This window comes from Magnolia sinica, chromosome 3 (genome assembly GCF_029962835.1).
Source record: "Magnolia sinica isolate HGM2019 chromosome 3, MsV1, whole genome shotgun sequence".
In the NCBI taxonomy this organism is placed as follows: domain Eukaryota; kingdom Viridiplantae; phylum Streptophyta; class Magnoliopsida; order Magnoliales; family Magnoliaceae; genus Magnolia; species Magnolia sinica.
In genome coordinates, this window is record NC_080575.1 from 105,000,119 (window position 1) to 105,018,699 (window position 18,581).

The following is an 18,581-nucleotide window of genomic DNA, read 5'->3' on the forward strand; positions in this document are numbered from 1 at the left end:
TATTATTCAAAGTCTCGACACGATTCTCCAGAGAGACGAGCCAACCTCCCCTATTATAGGACCTGGGAGCTGGTGTCGCTAGAGCAGGATCGACTCGTTGTTGAGAGGATTGTTCGCCTTGCTCTACGAACGACTCCGGTAGAGCAGGCATGGCTGTGGTGACGGCAGTCAGAGTTTTCTTCCTTTCATTCGCCATCATAAAACTCTTGGTAAGATGAGAACGACTTTGATGTCGTTCCCACAGATGACGTCAAACTGTTGATATAGAAATCTGGTCAACCCTCACTGGACCTCTGAGCATCTACACATAAAGAAGACAAAGGAGACCCTGGCTGTAGCAGGGGGACCCTTCGATGCCTAAGTCAGAATCAAGCAAACTGGATCCAATAGAGTTGAGGGTTTACTAGTACGTTCCTTTCACCATAGGATAGGTTCTTATTTATAGTCGATATACGATGGCGACATACATGGTAATCTCGCCACTTGATAGGTGTGTGTTGTAGAGGGAATTTACCCCTGAGTGTGTCGCGGTTATCTTCCGAGATCATTGAGATCTTTTCAATAAGATCTTCGAGTGGTCAAGGTCAGAAAACACAAGTAATAAGAGACCAAGGTTTAGCATTCGGACCGATTTTCACGGTTGTGTTGAGGAAGAGCTACTTGAACTGGGCTCTCCCGCGGGCTATGGTCGAGCTTCTCTCCAATACTTGGAGTCCGCACTATAAAGTCAGGTCTTCGATATTAGATCCGTACAGTTTAACCAAATTGTCATCCTGCCTGCGGAGGTTATGTCTGAGCATTGAAGCCAAACTCTTTTCTTTGGTGGAGCATAGACGACATCCGGGATGACTATCCTCTTCATCTTATCGTGCAGTGTAGGGACTTCATTATAAGTACCGAGCTATATGATCTCACGTATGGGATCATGGCTCGAGTGGCACTCTCGAACGGCCGTGAAATAGCTCAACTCTTTTCTCCCGTAAAAGGAGACGAAAATACTTCATCTTTTTACTCTTCTCCTCAGTGCCACTATCAAGCCTTTGAGGAGCTCATTGGTTAAAATTGATGCCAGTCAGGTACAAGACATACGGAGATGTCCGAGCCAACCTCACCTCCCTTACCGTTTCATTTTTACCAATAACAACTTATATGCCACGTGTTCAATTTATAACTGCCTGCGTATCATCCATCGCACCGCCAGAGTATCGAGGTTTTTTCTCATCACCAGAGAGTGTGTATCCAGCTGCAAGCTCGGCGGCTCTTTCCCGGTCTTTCCGCAAAATTACCAAGCTACCCTTCCCGTCACCTCGTCTACCCGAACATTAGTATTCTCTCTTGCGGATCGGAAATTCGTTTTCTAGGATTCTCTTTTCATCTCCTCCACCGATCCCAACCAGGTAAGAAAAATCCAATCTCCTTCTCTTTCAGATCTCTCTTTTCCATCTTCAAATCTCAATCCCGGACGTTTCAAAATCTCGAGTTTCATTTCGCATTTCTTTCCTCCGCAGAGTAATTCCGTGCGTTTTCTTCTTTTCACGGAGAAATCGATCCAAATGGCTTCCGGAAGAGCTATTAGTCAGCGTCTGTGGAGAAGATTTCAGTCACGATCTACTACTGTAAGAATCTCTCTCCATTGTCCACGGCATCATTGTCGCCATCAGTTTTAGTTTCTACCGATTTCCTTATTATTCTCAGACCCTAAATCGGATTTCTATCACTTTTCAAAACCCTAAAGTTGCAATTTTCGATTATTAGTCGGAGAATAGTTGCGAGAGATCTTTAAAATCTTTGATTTTAACATCTTTATAGTAATTGTTATCAAACATTCTTTTTCAACGTACGGCATATCTCTCTTTCTTTTCTTTCTTTCGTTTTTTTTTTTGAAAGGTGATCTGTAATACTGGTTGAGCTGATCTTTGTACGAGCTTATTGTACTTTGGTTTTGAGCTGCGATTGACTGTACAAGTGAAAATAAACCGAAAATGATTTTATTTATTTATTTATTTATTTTTAATGATGTTTCCTGGTATAGCGAGTATTCATATAAGTAGCCCCCGAATCGGAGCTATGTTCTTCATGAGTTCAACATGTAAGTAACACATTTTCACCTTGGTACTCACCCTCTCAATATAAATGCAAAGTAAAAAAAATGCAGTTTTTTCTTTTTCTTTTTCTTTTTCTTTCTAGGCTCATAATTGCAATTCGATTCAACGGTGCACCCAAATGCACTCTTGATTTTCCTCCCTCTTTGAAGAGTAAAGATTTAATGGAAAAGAGAAGCAGACAATTATGAAATGGGAAGGAAGTTTCCTATGATAAGGATTTGAAGACTAACATGTTTTCCTGGCAAGATCAGCAGCTATGTCATTAATATCTCCAGGGACATGAGTGAAAGAGACTGAGATAGTTCCCTTCATTCGTGTAATTTCACCCATCTGCTGAGGCAGGCACCCAGGATAAGCATTGGAAGAGTTCACCCAGCTTATCAAATTGGCGGAGTCACCTCCAATGATTGTGTGCAGGCCATAGGATGATGATTGATTTATTTCATTCTCAGCCAGGAAACATGCACCTTAGCCTTGTTAGCATCCACAATTCCAAAAGGACCTGGAAAGCACAAAATGTTACCCTAATTGTCCCTAACATTACCTCCAATACCTGCTGGCTTGGGGTTGCCTCTTTATCTTCCATTAAAATTAAGCTTCTATATGCCACGTTGGGGGGACCTCAGGGAACCCCAATTGCCACAAGTTTTCCTCTTCTTGGTCTAAAAATAGGCTATCAATGGGCTGGGCTCAGGCCAGGCAAAAACAAAATTTTGAATAGGCCCAGCCCGAACGGCTCAAAATCCAGGCTGAAGCCAACTGCAGGTCCACCCTGTTGATAGCCTTATCTAAAACCAAAATTCCATGCTTCAGTCAATCTGTCCAAAGATGTTGGCATTGTCCATGCCACCCCAACTAGGTGAAGAATGAAATTCCAAACCTTCTACATATACATGAAATGAATCAGAAAGTGGTTCGCTGTTTCCTCTGCCCATACATACAAGTCGCATGCATTCACAATGATTCTCCTCGTATTTAAGATGGTCCTGAGTGAGGATTTTATCGAATCCTGCCACCCACCAGAGAACACCGACTCTAGGAGGGCAGCCAACCCTCCAAATGAGATGAATAGGTGTCAAGTGCTGCCAACCACGAACCCCCCCTACCGGATGTGCATATCCCTGCCCTTGAACAGGACGGGTGCTTCCTCCAACAAGGAGAGGAGGGCAGACAGAGTCGATTTCTTCGTCATGCAGATTTCTTCTGAAGTGGAGATTCTATATCAATTATCACATGACTCACACTTAGACGGAAGCAACAATCAGAAGCAGTGTTTACTGTATCGGTATCACGTTACATATCGCACCCTTAGGATACAGATATGTATCGTAATTTGCACAGGATATATCATTTGTATTGGGTAATGTATCACACTTTTGGGAAACATGGGGAAATATTGGTAAATGGTCGAATTTTTCAATGAAACTTCACGGCTTGTTAAAAAAGACATTAATACACACTTTTAAATCATAACATCACAAAAAAGTGCACATAATAGGTTTCCTTTGTATAGGGTTGTCAGTTTTACGTTGTCTAACCAAACTAATGCAACCATATTTATAAATTATATATATATATATATATATATATATATATATATATATATATATATATATATATATAGAGTCATGCTCCCCTGCACACCTACGCACGTGTGCACCTTTGCACACGTGCCATGGGTGTCAAATCTGAACGGTCCATGTGATGCGGAATCCCATAAAACCCTATATGACAAATTTTCACCCCGATCTAATATTCTGGTGGGCCATAGCAAAGAGAAATGCAAATCAAGGGAGGAAACTGTTTTCATTTTTCATGGCCCATCAAAGTTTTAGATCAAAGTAAAACTTGGACCTAGGAGGTTTCAGGAGGTGCTGCTTCACATGAACGGTTCAGATTTTTGATCCACATCACATATGATGGGTTCCCAAAAAAGTTCGTACGTAGTACGTACGAACTGGTTCGCAGGTGAGCGTTTCCCTATATATATATATATATATATATATTCTCCAATTTCTCTCAAATCGGACCACTTACCCTCAAAACTCGAAATTAAAGCTTATGTGATGATGATTTCACCAAAAAATCCTACATAATCTGAAATTGGGCCTAATTGAACGCTGATAGAAGTGGAATTTTGAGGGGGAAAAAAACTTTAATAATTTTTTTTTCAAAAATCAGCAAAATTCATGAATCAGTAAGTTAGGTCTCATACATGTTTGATTTCATGTTTGCACAGTAAAATTGCAGCGAATTTGGGAGAAATTACAAAATTTTCAAAATTTCTTCAATTTTCTCCAAATTGGACCACCTACCTTCAAATCTCGAAATCAAATGTTCAAATTCTTGATTTCCATGTAACACGTGAAGAATTAATGATTTCTAACATTTTGGCACTGATTTTTTATGATTTAAACCAAAAAAGGGATGAAAATGCAGAATCACTCACCGAATTAAAATTGGCCCCAAATCTGCAAAAATCTTGATTCCGGTTTGAAATCTATGTTTTTCTCCGAAAAGATTGCAATGGATGGACCGAAATCCACCTACAATGTATTTAGATTGGATAAGAAAGAAGGAAAATGACAGAAAAATGAAGTTTGGAGGGTTTTTTTGAAAGAGGGTTGCAGTTCCTGTAGGTGTTGACGATTTTTGTCAATATCGACAGATATTGTCGATGCCAAGTAAATTTATTAAAGAAAAAAGCATGATATCTTGCGATACAAATCATACAATCGATACATTGCAATATGTTACCCGATACCAAGGATTTTTTGTAATCCAGGTCAGTTTTGTATTGTTGACCTGCGATACTGCAGTCATTAATCAGAAGAGATTTCCTTGTCAACCACAGCATTTTAAAGATTCTAAATTGGCTGAGGAAGCAGGTAATCCAAATGCCAAGCATCCTCCCATAAGTGAATGTTAGCACCATTTTCAATTCCGTCTCTTGTGCCTTCAATGAATAAAGGGTACACCCTTTAAAGTGCTCCCCAAAATCCAGACACGCTATGGGAAGGCTTGATACAAATGTCTCAACCATTACCACCATTACCACGAGATCCACATTTATAGCTAACCACCTACCTCCACAAACTGCTTCCTTCTATCGACAATCTCCAAAAGTCATTTATCCATGATGGCCATGTTCTTGGTTTTTTTTTTTTTTTTTTATTCTCTAATTGGAAAATTATTATAAGAGGCATGATTTAAATATTGATAATATCTGCTGATTCCTTTATAATGTTCCCTGAGTGTGGAAAGTAGAAAAAAACCAGAAAAAACAAATAAACAAATCGATTTTTCAAAGGATCCTGTTGGAGGAAATCTCCTCGTGGCATGTAGTGGATACAGATGTATTTTTTGCTACATTTTTCTTTCTGGTTTTGGAGGTGTTATTTGTGTATTGGTACTTGTATTATATGATATATGAATTATATGAACTCTTTTTTGATACAATCACATCACATCTATCTGACAGCTCATAGATTAGGTCCCTATACAAAGGAAACTTATTATGCATACTTTTTTTTGTAATGTTTTAAGTTCTAAGTGCATAATCATGTCTCTTTTAATCTTTCAAACAAGTTTAAGATCTCCTAAAGTTTCATCGAGAAATTCCATCATTTTTCCAATGCCTCCCAAAGTTTCCTTTAGACAGATAAATTTCCTGATACAGGCGATATTTCATGTGTGATAGCGATATGTTTCCGTATCCCAAGGGTGTAATCCATGCATTGATAGCAATATTTAAATCATTGGGAAGAGTTATGGTGTAAGTACTAGATATGTCATTTGCATGAGTCGTTAGGCGATTGTTTCTCTATCAGGGGAATACGCTGTGGAAGATGCTTCCTTACACCATTATGTGTTGTGTGTGGAAAGAATAGAATTGAAGGATTTTGGACAATAATCCATCCTCTTGTGCAACCATTAAGAAAAGAATTGCATCCTCGGTGGATTGTGTTTCAGTGAAGATCCATGCTTCAAGTAAGTGGAGAAGTACGGTAGCTGATAGAGATTTGGTTGCCGAGCTTGTTTTCTTCCTCTCATTTTCCCCCCTACGTCTCTTTGTTAGTATTTTCCTCCTATATTTATTTTCCTTTTTTGCATTTCCAAGGTAGGTCCTCGAAGCGTCCTTTGGTAAATGGCAAAGTGTCACTCAATTGTTTGGCATCTTGGTGGATTCCCTGAGCTTCTGTTTGCTTTCATTTTAATAAATCTGAAGACAGTTCTCAAAAAAAGAAAAGAAAAGGTATTTCATTTGCATAACATGGAACGGGATTGTGTAATAAAATCATATATGGCTTGTGTTGCATGGATTCTTCTAAACAAGCGAATTACCTATCTGGACTTAGACGCTTCGAAGATTTGGGTGAATTTCCACCCTTTGTTTCTTAATTTCACTTTTCATAAATTTACATCTACCGCTAGGTTTTTATATTTTCCTTCTCAATAGAGCTTTATGGGGAAAACACATGTAAATATATCACTACCATATAATTCTAACCCATTAATCATGGAATTATATATTAAAATGTTAACTTACTAAACTTGTTCTCATGCCTACGCACCAGAATTGGATACGAGTGCAGGTATTGAAAACAGTATCGTAATAGAGACATCTAGAATTCTAGATGTAGTTCTTATGATCTGTACTTCTCATATATTCCAACCTTGTTGGTTAGATTTGGAAACCAATAAAGTAGACATCATTTTATTCAGTGGTATTGAGAAAGAAGAGATGAATCGGTATCAATGGACTCCACAATCCCAACAAATAATTCCACGAAACAAAAGGAGAGAACAATAATTTACAAGGACTTAATTTCACCTATGTAGCATAAAGCTAGGAGAAAGAACTAAAAGGAATTCAATATTCACCATCATCATTCTCATAGCCTAAACTATCTATTTGAGGTTGGTCAATTCTCAAGATTGCTTAAGAAAAGTTTGATGATTAGCTGCCCACTTGACATCAACCCTTCTCCTTTGCTTAGGCTTGGGATTGGCTGGCATGTAGCATAGCATCTAGGCAGAGTTTTCATTTCAAATTATAAGTATGCATCTTTAAGATTTCAGCATATATATATATATATATATATATATATATATATAGAGAGAGAGAGAGAGAGAGAGAGAGAGAGAGAGCTGGGCATTGGTCCTGATCGGATCGGATTAGGTTCAACTCGACCTGATCCGAAATTCTATAGGCTTGACCCGAATTCGATCCGATCCGTGCTCGGATCTGGGTCACATGATTCGGACAGATCCGATGCATGGTTTTCGTGACTCAAACAGTGTCCGACTCGGGTTGGAAAATCAAGTCGGATCGGGTTGGGTAGAATTCGGATATATAAATTTAATTAAATAGTTTCATGTGATGTGGTCTACTTTAACCTTTAATATACCTACTTTTTGTACTCAATGGCTAAAGTAATATGTAAAAATTGATGAACGGCTTAGATAAAACATACACATCAAGGTGGGCCCCACATGGTATGAAAGAACTTCCTATCTTACGTATACAGCGTTTTTAACTTTTTATTAAATCTTTGACGTGCAATGCACGAAAATCAAATTACTTGCCTTTCTCCAGAGCTGTACAAGTGATTTCTTAATCCAAGTGAGCAAGGTCTGTAGATCTAATCATAGGGTATATGTTATATCAAAACCGTTCATCCATTTTCCAAGCTTGTCTTAAGGCTTGAGACGAAAAATAAGACAGATTTAACTATCGAGTGGACCACACGAATGGTTTAACAGTAAAAATCATTCTCTACTGCTATTTGTGGTGTGGGCCACGTGATCTTTGGATATTATTTATTTTTGTGCATAATACTCTATAATTATCTCTAAAAGTATATGAACGGTGTAGATATGATAAATACATCACCGTGGGGCCCATAACTTTGATCTCCTTTGAACCGTCCGTACAACACGGAGCTCGAGGAGCGCCTGCAGCTCGAGGCGGCCAAACGTATTACAGCTGGAAACGAGCTGGCTAATCCCCTGGCCATCGGACGTCCGTGCTCTGTGGGCCCCATCATGATGTATGTGTTTCATCCATGCCCTCCATCTATTTTTATAGATCTTTTTAAGTCATTAGAAAAAAAAAAAAACTAAGTATATTGAAATCTCAAGTGGACCACATTATAGAAAATAGTGTTGAATGAATTTTGACCATTAAAAACGTTATGTAGGCCATAAAACTTTTCGATCAAGCTGATATTTATTTTTTCCCTTCATCTGGGTCCTCATGACTTGATCAACATATTTTATGCAATCTTTATGTTTTATCCACATCGTCCATCCATTTTTAGGAAAATTAGGGTAAAAAATAAAAGAAATATTTCATACTACCTGCTCGCCTATCGGTTCAGATCTGTTCGGTGCGGTTTGGGTCCCATCGGTTCGGGTATCCGAGTCGAGTCGGTCCGGACAGAGGTCTATCCGGACCTGACCCGAAAAAAAATCGGATCTGGAAACCACAAGCCGATCAAGCCCGATCTTGGCCGTCGGTTTTGTTCGGATCGGGTCGGATCGGGTCACAAATGCGCACCTCTATATATATATATATATATATATATATCTGTGCGTGTGTGTGTGTGTGTGTTGTCTTCAATTCATATTTACCCTTTAGCTCCTAGCATCTTGTAAAAGGTTGTTTCTTTCCTTGGCGGCTGCATCACCCTTATCAACTCCACTCTCACAGATGGAAAACCTCCCTAGTACTCTTTATCTCTCTTTGGAATCTCAGTTAAGTTGGCAAAGCGTCTCGAAAAGCTCCAAATGGATGTCATCTGGCAAGGAAGAGGAGCTCATAAATTTCATCTCATCAATTAGGAGGATATCCAAAAGCATAATGGGAAAGGGGAATCAGGATCAAGAAGGTAAGAGAATAGGGATTGACTCTCCAAAGCGTGGTGGAGCTTCGGGCAAGCACTAGAGGCTGAGAACGGTAATCACAAACAAATATGGGGACAAGGAAAGGGGTTGGGTGCTAGGTGAGGTGGTAAGGGGTAGGGTTTCTTATCTTTCAAAAAAAAGTGTTACGGTTTCTTTCATTTGGAAGGAGAATGTGAAGCTTCGCGACATCTCTAAATGGATGAGAAGACGATGATGAAGTTGATGGAAGTCAGGCATGGAGAAACCATCGGGTTTGGGAGGAGCTTTCATTGGAAAGGATACCCATGCTCGAAGGTTTCCTATATTTTACTGTGTTGTCTCTAGAAACATCCCCATAAAGGATGCCAGATAATAAATTTTAAAAGAATATCTCATAAAGGACTTTTTTTTAAAAGTCAACTGAAAAAAAAAAAAAATTAGTATAGGGCACCAAGCATGGTGTGCCGTAGAGGCCATTATACAGCCACAAATGCCGTTATGTAAAGGTAATAATGGCAACAACGACCCGTAAAGGCCATTACAGCCCCCGTAACGGCCTGTTACACTCCTTGTAAAGGCCGTAACGGCCCCGTAACAGTCCATTACAGGGTTGATATAGGTTTTTTTTTTTATTTTTTAAGAGAAAGAGACCGTAACAGCCGTTACACCTTGTATCGTAAAGGTAAAGGTGGCGGCCATTACAGGTAACGGCTACTGTTACCGTTACGGAATACCTTGGCGCCGAGATGGCGCAAAGATGACATCCCCCAAAGTTTACATCCTCAAAAGAAAAGAAAATTTACAATCCTGTAAATCCTCTACCAAGGAGACCCATTCAAAAACGAGGTGCTTAGCTTTAATAGCTGCGTCCCTTCTGAGGTTCGAACATTCTGAAAACACCTGTTGGGGTATGTGTCGCTATCGCAAAGAAGTAAAGCGTCATCCACAAATTGAAGATGGGAGATTTGTGTGGGGGGGCTGCGGCCACCCCCAAATAAGACCAACCCACAGCAGAGAATGGGCCCCCCTTGCCATATCCCTCTTGAGCTTTTTAAGTATCCTTTCAAAGATCCTTTGATTAGCTTCACAAATATTCATGCATCCATCCTCTCCACTTCGAGCCGTCAATGTGGAAATTTTGGCTGTTTTCATAACTAGGAGCTAGTGATCTTCTAGTTATTTGTCTTTTGTCTTCCCTTTTATCATTACCAACAATGAATAGACCAGCAGCGAAACCTATATTGCTTTAGCCCCTGCAAAAGAAGAGAATTATAATCACCCACGGTAATTATTCCTTCTCCAACCTATGTGATACCCTGTGAAAGATGTCATATTTGAAGAACTGTATCGACCTTTTCATTTCTTACTTGACGGACTCATGAAAGCATCCACCCTGAACGCATCTGCTGACATGAATTTTGCATTGCTTGGGGGCCTTATTTTGATGAACCTGCAGTCATATCATCCTTTTACTTTCATTACATTGTCTAGGTTCTGTATGATTTCAATAGCCCTTTGACAGACTCATAGCTGTTTCTTTGTTGTTGATTGGCATTACCACGTTTGGTGATGGTAGCTTAATGATTGAAAAGGTTCTGTAACTGGTAGATCGCCAGATTGCATGTTATGAGATGCATGGAAAATTTTCTGTATACTCTAATGCTGTTGAGATACAAGTTTCATGATTGTTTGCTTCACAGTGGCTGTGTTTTTACTCTGCAGGCAGCTCCTGTAGTGTCATCATTTCTGTCGAAGCAGGATCAAGATGGTTTTGGCTCTGCTGGCATGAAATCCCTAAGAGCGTTGGCACTCCTTGGAGCAGGTGTTTCTGGTCTTCTGAGTTTTGCCAGCATAGCATCTGCTGATGAAGCAGAGCATGGCTTAGCTTGTCCAAACTATCCTTGGCCCCACAGCGGCATTCTCAGTTCCTATGACCACGCATCGTGAGTGAAAGATTGTCTGTATCCATTGAACCTTGTACAAAGTTTGTTAAAAAGTGTCCCGATTTCCATTATTAGTATTTAATTATAACTTACTAACATGCCCTGAATTTCTTGCACAATAAGAAATGACACAGTATTATGGAATTTGCAAATGCTATAACACCACAGTATAAATTTATTTTTTATTTTTTTAAAATAATAATTACCGCAGCATATGAGTTTTGTTATTTCTGATTTCCAACTTCATATGAACAGGATTCGGCGCGGTCACCAAGTTTACCAACAAGTTTGTGCATCTTGTCACTCGATGTCTCTGATTTCATATCGAGATCTTGTTGGTGTGGCATATACGGAGGAGGAGACAAAGGCTATGGCAGCTGAGATTGAAGTGGTTGACGGGCCTAATGATGAAGGTGAGATGTTTACCCGTCCTGGTAAGTTAAGTGATCGTTTCCCTCAGCCCTATTCGAACGAACAGGCAGCAAGGTTTGCTAATGGAGGGGCATATCCTCCTGATCTAAGCCTCATTACAAAGGTACTCCTGATCTCTATCGATGTTGATTTGCTTCAATGATCACCCCATATGGTTCCGCATCCAATACCCCTCACATGCTTTCAGGCCCGACACAATGGTCAGAACTATGTGTTCGCTCTCCTCACTGGCTACCGTGATCCTCCTGCTGGTGTTTCGGTAATTTTCTGGCTTCTGATTTGATATATATTCGGGGAAATTTCTCCTGCTTGATGTGATACCTTGAAACTTCCTTAGTTTCTAGAAAATCTAGATGCCTCTCGCCATGCTGTTGGCCAAAAGGAACATGGTTGCAGCTTGTATTATGGAATGCAGATGCAAACTGCAGGTTGTCATGCTTTTGTAGAGCTTCTTAGGCATTTAGTTGAGATCATTGTGACCAAGATTTTTCTCACCCCATTAACTACAAACTGAATTAGTGAACATACTGTAGCTAGTTTACATCAATTTTCTATTAATTTCAAGGGGAATGTAGCAAACTGTGAACACTTTAGATCAAACTGACTCCAACCAATTAACCATGTCTGAGACTTTGGTCATGCATTGACTATGTTTCCCATGTCCCTAGGTGCCTCTTTTTGGAGGCCTATCTTTTATGTAACCCTCTTGAGTGTAGGCATGGTGTATGGTTGCTGCTCCCCTGTATAGGCTTCTGGCTACCCAACCCCTCTCACTCTTTATCTGATGGTATGCAATCACAGTTATTTTCCCTACTTGGTATTTCCATCTTATTATAAATTTTAACCTTGGTTTATTGATACCATTCATTTCTGTGACTTCATTCATTTTTGTATAAATGTACAAATTATTATGTTACTTGGCCACCATTTTGTTTTATATGAGTGGGTCTTTAGATCCTGTTTGCCTGACTGTAGGCAGGGCATTGCAGTCTTGGGTTTGAGACCAGTTTAACACACCCCCAAAAAAGAAAAGAAAAGAAAGGAAGGAAGGAAGAAAAGATAATAAATAAATAAATAAAAATCCTTTATTTTCAAGTTGGCTCTGTTTGTTCAGTCAGCATATATGTATTTCCCCCAGGCAATTTTGTGTTTGGATCTGTCCCTGGTGCTTCCTTGATGTGATTCGGCAATACCTTTGGAGAGTCCATAGCCTCAATCTGCTTCAAAACTCTCGTTAGATGATCTGGATGCGACTTCGCTTGCTCTATTCATCCAATAGAACCCATCATGGAACCATGATATAGGCCCTTGCTGATATGCTTTTCAAACATCACTCACATCATGCATGCTTGTTATCCTTGTCCAATTTCATTTTCTTCTTTTCTCCATTGATCCCTTAAACAATAATTTCTGCATTAGCCCCTTGTTTCTTTGGCATTTGGTCTCAAACTTAGCAAGGGTTTGCTTGACTGCCTCCTAGGATTTTCTGTAATTTAAGAGATGCTTAGGCTTCCATCTCCCCAGTTCTAAAAAATGGGTATTTGGGAAACCCAAGATGGCAGATGATAGTTGTGGTGGCATGGAAAGTTGCTTATGGAAAAAGGGTCCTAGCTTGTTTGGCTTGCTAAAGAGATTTCTGACTGCCCGTTTGCATTGCTGAAACCAAGAAGGATCCCTATTCTCAAACAGCTTCAGTCAGTGGAGCCCATGGTTCAACGTCAGCTGGCTTTTTGTTCATCTTTGTGGGAGGAACCCCAGTTTTGCAATAGTTTTCTTTCAAAAAATTGGGGTTCTTCCTCGTGAACTGATATAAACAGCTAACAGGGAGCGCAGCGCCCCGCTCTCAGTAACTGTCTAGAATTTTAATCCATGTAGGTCTCTCCAAATGGGTCCTAGAGCTTACCTTTTTTTCTGGAAGGGGCAGTTGTAATTTCAGTACCAATAGAATAAAACTGACATGGCTTTTCTATTGTAGCTGATTTGTTATGATCTAGAGTCTTGTGGGCCATGACCTTCATAACGTTATCTGCAATCAGCATCTCAGATGTTTGGTTGGTATTTTTCTGCACCTTGGCTTCAGCATCTTTATGTCAACCTCTTTAGCATCTTAAAACTAGGACCAGTATCTTGAGACTAGCATCTTACCACCTGAAAGTCTGAAACAACATCCTATGAAGGTTATTCTGGAATATTTGATGGTTATTCTGGAATGGGAGATTTTGACATCCTATGACGAGCTCTACAATCTGAATCCTGGCAAGGAATGGGAATGTCGATCTCTTCAAGGGGGAAGCCATATGAGGCGTGCACCCGACCCTGCCTTGTTCTTGCTGGAGCCAATCTTTACCCCAGCCAAATTAAAGCTGAGCTCATCAGAAGGCAAGTGGAAGTAAGTTAAGGGCCTGTTTGGGAGCGTGGATTTGGAACCCCCTGGATTCGGAACCCCCAGGATTTGAAATCCTCCTGTAGTGTTTGGCACCCTAGATTCAGGATCCCCTATGATCCAAAAGTAGTTATGCATGGTATATTTACAGGGGTTTGAATTTAATTACTAAATCAACATTAATATCTCTAATTAGTGTATGTATGTAATGTTTGACACAATGGTTGTAATAAGCCTGTTGAAATATATACTTTGCCCAAAAATGATGAAATTCCAAGTCTCAAATGGGCCACAAGCACAAGATCACATTTGAGTGACTAACCAACGATTTTTATCCATTGATTTACATGGACAATGTTTGGACGACGCAGATCATCATATTAAAGTAATCAAGTGATGCAATTGATAATCTAATTGTTTTGGGATGTCATCAGTGGGCCATGTGCTCAATAGATTAATAGTCTAGTGACACACATATTACACACGCAACTCTTGGAAGGATTTTAGACGTAATCCAAGCTTTCACCTTGGATTTCAAACCCCCTCTTTGAAGGGATCTGAAACCCCCTGGATTTGAAACCCCCAGTTACTTTATGGTGCCAAGCATACCAGGGGATTTGAAATCCCCTCAAACCCCCCCAAATCCATGGTGCCAAACGACTCTTAAAGCTTATCAGAATCACTCTTCCTGTTTAGAATTTTAGAAATTGTGTAGGGTAGATGAAGATTATTAGAGGTGAGTTTTCAACTCCATGCATATTCCCCCTTACTCTCTTCTTTCATGTCAGCTTTTCTGCCCCTCATTTTCCTCAACTCAAAGCTGTTGGATATTCAGTTTTAGGTGGTATTTGTGTCATATTGGAAATATAGAGGATAAAACAGCCATATAAAATTGGTAGGTACCTTCGCTCACTTTCTGACAAGCTTGGGCATTTTACTGGTCAATGTGATTGCTGTGACATCTGTTCAGTTCAAGTTATAGTAATCTCCTGTTCAGTTGGGTCCTTACTCTTACCCTGGTGGTAGACTCCCAGGAGTTTCAACACCGGGTCAAGGGTTCGAGTACCCACCAGTGGTGAAATCCTACAGCGTGCATGTGTGGGGTGTGTGTGCGTGTGTAAGTGTGTGTGTGTGTGTGTGCGCGCGCGTGTTAAAAAAAAAAAAAACTCCTGTTCAGTTCAAGTGATAGTAATCTCCATCTCTTTTAATGAACCCATTGAACGATTGTTGGACTTGGTTCTAGATTCGAGAAGGGTTGCATTACAACCCCTACTTTCCTGGCGGTGCAATAGCAATGCCCAAAATGCTTATTGATGGTGCTGTTGAGTATGAAGATGGTACTCCTGCAACTGAAGCCCAGGTATCCTTACCAAACTTGCAACGTTTTGTCAAAACCCACCCCATATTACATGCTTCTTTTTTTCCCCCCAAATTCCCCATAATTTTGTAAGCTCAGATAATACCTATTTGTAACTGTTAATGCAGATGGGCAAAGATGTGGTGGCATTTTTGTCATGGGCAGCAGAACCAGAGATGGAAGAGAGGAAACTGGTAAACCAATATTTGACCTCTTTTCTTTGTGCCTTTTGCATTTCAAATCTTCACAAATCAACTTTTTTTTTTTTCTTTTTTTTCTTTTTTTTTTTTGAAGTCTTAAATAAAAATATGTTCTCATATCATATGCAGATGGGTTTCAAATGGATATTTGTTCTGTCACTTGCTCTTCTCCAAGCTGCATATTACCGGCGCTTGAGGTGGTCTGTTCTCAAGTCACGGAAACTGGTTCTTGATGTTGTCAACTAGCCCCTGCTTTCTATTATAAAGTTTATGTGCACGCAAGGATTCAAACAGAAAAATAAGCGCATGATTTGGGAGTATATTGCTGTCATAAACGTGACATTGTTTAGGCAGGCAATGGCAGATGCAACGAGATGCTCCCATTTCAAGTTTTTCTTTTTTCTTTTCTTTTTTGAGAGAGCAAAATGCTACTCAGATTTTTGTTTCCTTATTTCTTGAATGCTCAATTTTTTAAAGTCATTGATGCATCGTCTTCTAATATTAAAGATGGATTCATTTTTATTGAACTTCATTGAGGATATTGTGTCTTGTTTTGGGAATCATTCCCATTTCAGTTAAAATTCCAAAAGCATTTCTGTTTGCAGCTATAAAACCATATTTTGTTTAAAAGCTTGCTGAGGAGAATGTCCCTGCAATTTGAGTGCCTACCTTTCATTGTGAATACTAGGAAGCATCATTATAGTTTCTGGTCTTCTCACACTTAAACCATATTTTGTTTGAATCATGAGTAACAAGGGCTCAGCCCACTCGGATTGACTTGTCTTGTCTCTGTCTTGTCTTGTCTTGTCTTGTCTTGTCTAGAGTCTGAGTTGTGCAGGACTTGTCCCAAGTCTCAAAACCGTGGTTTAAATGATTGCTGAAGAGAATGCAACGACCATTTGTGGATAGTCATCATCGTGAATGCTTAGGAATTGTCTTCATTTGTTGTCATTTGCGTTTTAATCATATAACTCATTTTATTTTCTCCGAATGCAGCCTTGGGATGTATTCTGATGCACTGTGCCAAATATGACCAAATTCTTGCAGTATTTCTGTGATATATATATATATATATAAAATCAAGTGATATTATGACGTTGTGTCATGAGATATATATATTAACACGAAAATCTAGTTAAATTTTTTAAATAAATATTAAATATGCATGTAATTTTTAAAATGCTTTATTAGTTATAATAAAGGGATTTCTTTGTATGCCCACCTGCCTTTTGGGCTATGGACTGAAAACCTCCTGCAATTCAACTATTTTTCAAAACTTGCCTATAGTTCTCACTGTCCACTGGATTTTTTGTATTTTGTTATTGACTATACTACCCTTATTTTACTGCACCACCCAACCCCCTACTGTACGTGACCCAACTTGTTGTTCGTGAGAAATCCACCCCATCTACCTGTTTTGCCAGCTCATTGTAGGGCATGGGCTGCCAAAAATGAGGCAGATCCAAAGCCCAAAGTGGATCCTGTGATGGCCCCCAAGATTTTTCAACAGTAGGCGTTCAATCACCGCTGTTTCCTGTCGTTTGGCCCACTGGAGCTGGTATTGGCCTCATTTTTGGGTCCATGCCATAAAATGAGCTGGAGAAACAGATGGACGGGGTGGATTTGCCATAAACATCCTGTGGCCCCCTAATGTTTCAACCGTGAGTGTTTAATTCCTACTGTTTCACGTTCATTTGGCCCCTTAAGCTCTGGATCAGCCTCATTTTTTGTCGCACGCCTTCAAATGTGGCAATCCAGATGGACGGAGTAGATTGGTCACAAATATCATGGTGGCCCCATCTGGGTTGAACAACCCTTGCAGTCTGGACTTAAAATGTCCACCAAACCTTTGGTTCTCACATTGATTGATGTTGATTGCGGTGCTAACTTAACCTTGGCCATACATAGGGCCCACTTTGATATTTGTAAGATATCTACTAGTTCACTGGGTTTTTTTAGATCATCTTAGGGCATGGGCTAAAAAATGAGACATCCAAAGCTCGTGGGATCCGAGATATAAAATTTCCGAATCTCCTCAGACATCTGAATCTCGTGAGAAATTCCTGAACCAGGAAATAACCTATAATGAGAATTGTCATCATTTAGAGTTGTACATCGAGTTGAGCTGTGCAAAGCTCAGCTCAACTTGACCCCACTCTAACCCCAACTTGAGCTCGGCTTGGCTCGGCCTTTGAGCTCAACACGCTAGCTCGCCTCGGTCCGATGGTCCGAGCCGAGTCGAGCTTGGATCGAGTCAAGGCGAACGAGCTGGTTGAATTGAGACGAGTCAAGACAAGCTATCTTTAGTAACAGCTAAAAGCCTAAAACCAAAATATAAACAATACATGTAGTATAAATAACAGTAAATTCAAAAGTGTAATCCATTATCCATAATCTAAACACACAAATCTAAATGCACAATTTGATTCCACAAATCTAATTATAGGAATTTGATAAAATCCCCTCACAAAATCAAATCCTGTGAAGAAGAAGAATCGGGAGAGAGAGAGAGAGAGAGAGAGAGAGAGAGAGAGAGGGGTTGAGGTGGCCTCTTGCGTGCGTAGGTCGAGATAGACGAGAGAAGAATGAGGTCACAAGAGAAAGGAAATGAAGGTGGCCGTTTGCAAGCGGGTGTTCGAACTTTCAAGAGAGTGAATGAAAGGCGAGCTGTACTCATGTCTTGAGCGGGAGCAGAAGGTGATCTAAGCCATCCTTAACCCTTTCAATCCAACTATTCTTGGCAAACGAGCGCAAATGGCGCACAAGACATGCACGGGCAAAATTTTCATATATTACATATACATTTATAGAGCGAGCTTTGAGTTGAGCTGAGCTACCTGCTACTTGGCCTCGATTTGTTTTTTAACAAGCTAAGTCAAACAAGCCTCATCCCATTCCGAATCCCCCTTTCGGGCCAAACTGATCTGGGCCCATTCCGAATCCCCCTTTCGGGCCAAACCGATCTGAGCTAAATCGAGTGAAGCTGAGCGAGCTTTTTGAGCTAGCTCGGCTCATGTACAGCTCTAAATTAACCATCTTCGGATCAACAGTGAAAAGAAAAATCAGGACGATGCGGGCATTGATGGACCCACCAGTATCCTAAGCCATAACCTGTCATCCGTTGATACTAACATGGTGCCCTGCTCTGTGGATCAGCCTGAATTTAATACCGGGTGATCATCATGGTGTGGCCTGCCTTTTGCAGATAGGTTCGGATATTCTATATTCCACAGGTAAAGTGGTGGGGAGAATTGGATTTATCATAACAGTTGC

The 18,581-nt window shown here is 40.1% G+C and overlaps 1 protein-coding gene across 1 annotated transcript; it reads left to right on the forward strand.

Moving 5' to 3' along the window:
* Positions 1-1,179: 1,179 nt before the first annotated feature.
* On the forward strand, positions 1,180-15,840 carry LOC131240534 (cytochrome c1-2, heme protein, mitochondrial). The gene is made up of 8 exons (XM_058238815.1): positions 1,180-1,397; positions 1,509-1,616; positions 10,716-10,936; positions 11,192-11,471; positions 11,556-11,627; positions 14,995-15,111; positions 15,237-15,302; positions 15,438-15,840. The coding sequence occupies exons 2-8, from the start codon at positions 1,554-1,556 to the stop codon at positions 15,552-15,554; spliced, it is 936 nt and encodes a 311-aa protein (XP_058094798.1). The 5' UTR covers positions 1,180-1,397; positions 1,509-1,553; the 3' UTR covers positions 15,555-15,840.
* The last annotated feature ends 2,741 nt before the right edge of the window (positions 15,841-18,581 follow it).

Coding starts and splice junctions, on each gene's coding strand:
- LOC131240534 (XM_058238815.1), top strand. CDS start 1,554: ATGGCTTCCGGAAGAGCTATTAGTCAGCGTCTGTGGAGAAGATTTCAG. Junction 1,617..10,715: donor TTCAGTCACGATCTACTACT/GTAAGAATCTCT, acceptor TTTACTCTGCAG/GCAGCTCCTGTAGTGTCATC. Junction 11,628..14,994: donor ATCCTCCTGCTGGTGTTTCG/GTAATTTTCTGG, acceptor ACTTGGTTCTAG/ATTCGAGAAGGGTTGCATTA.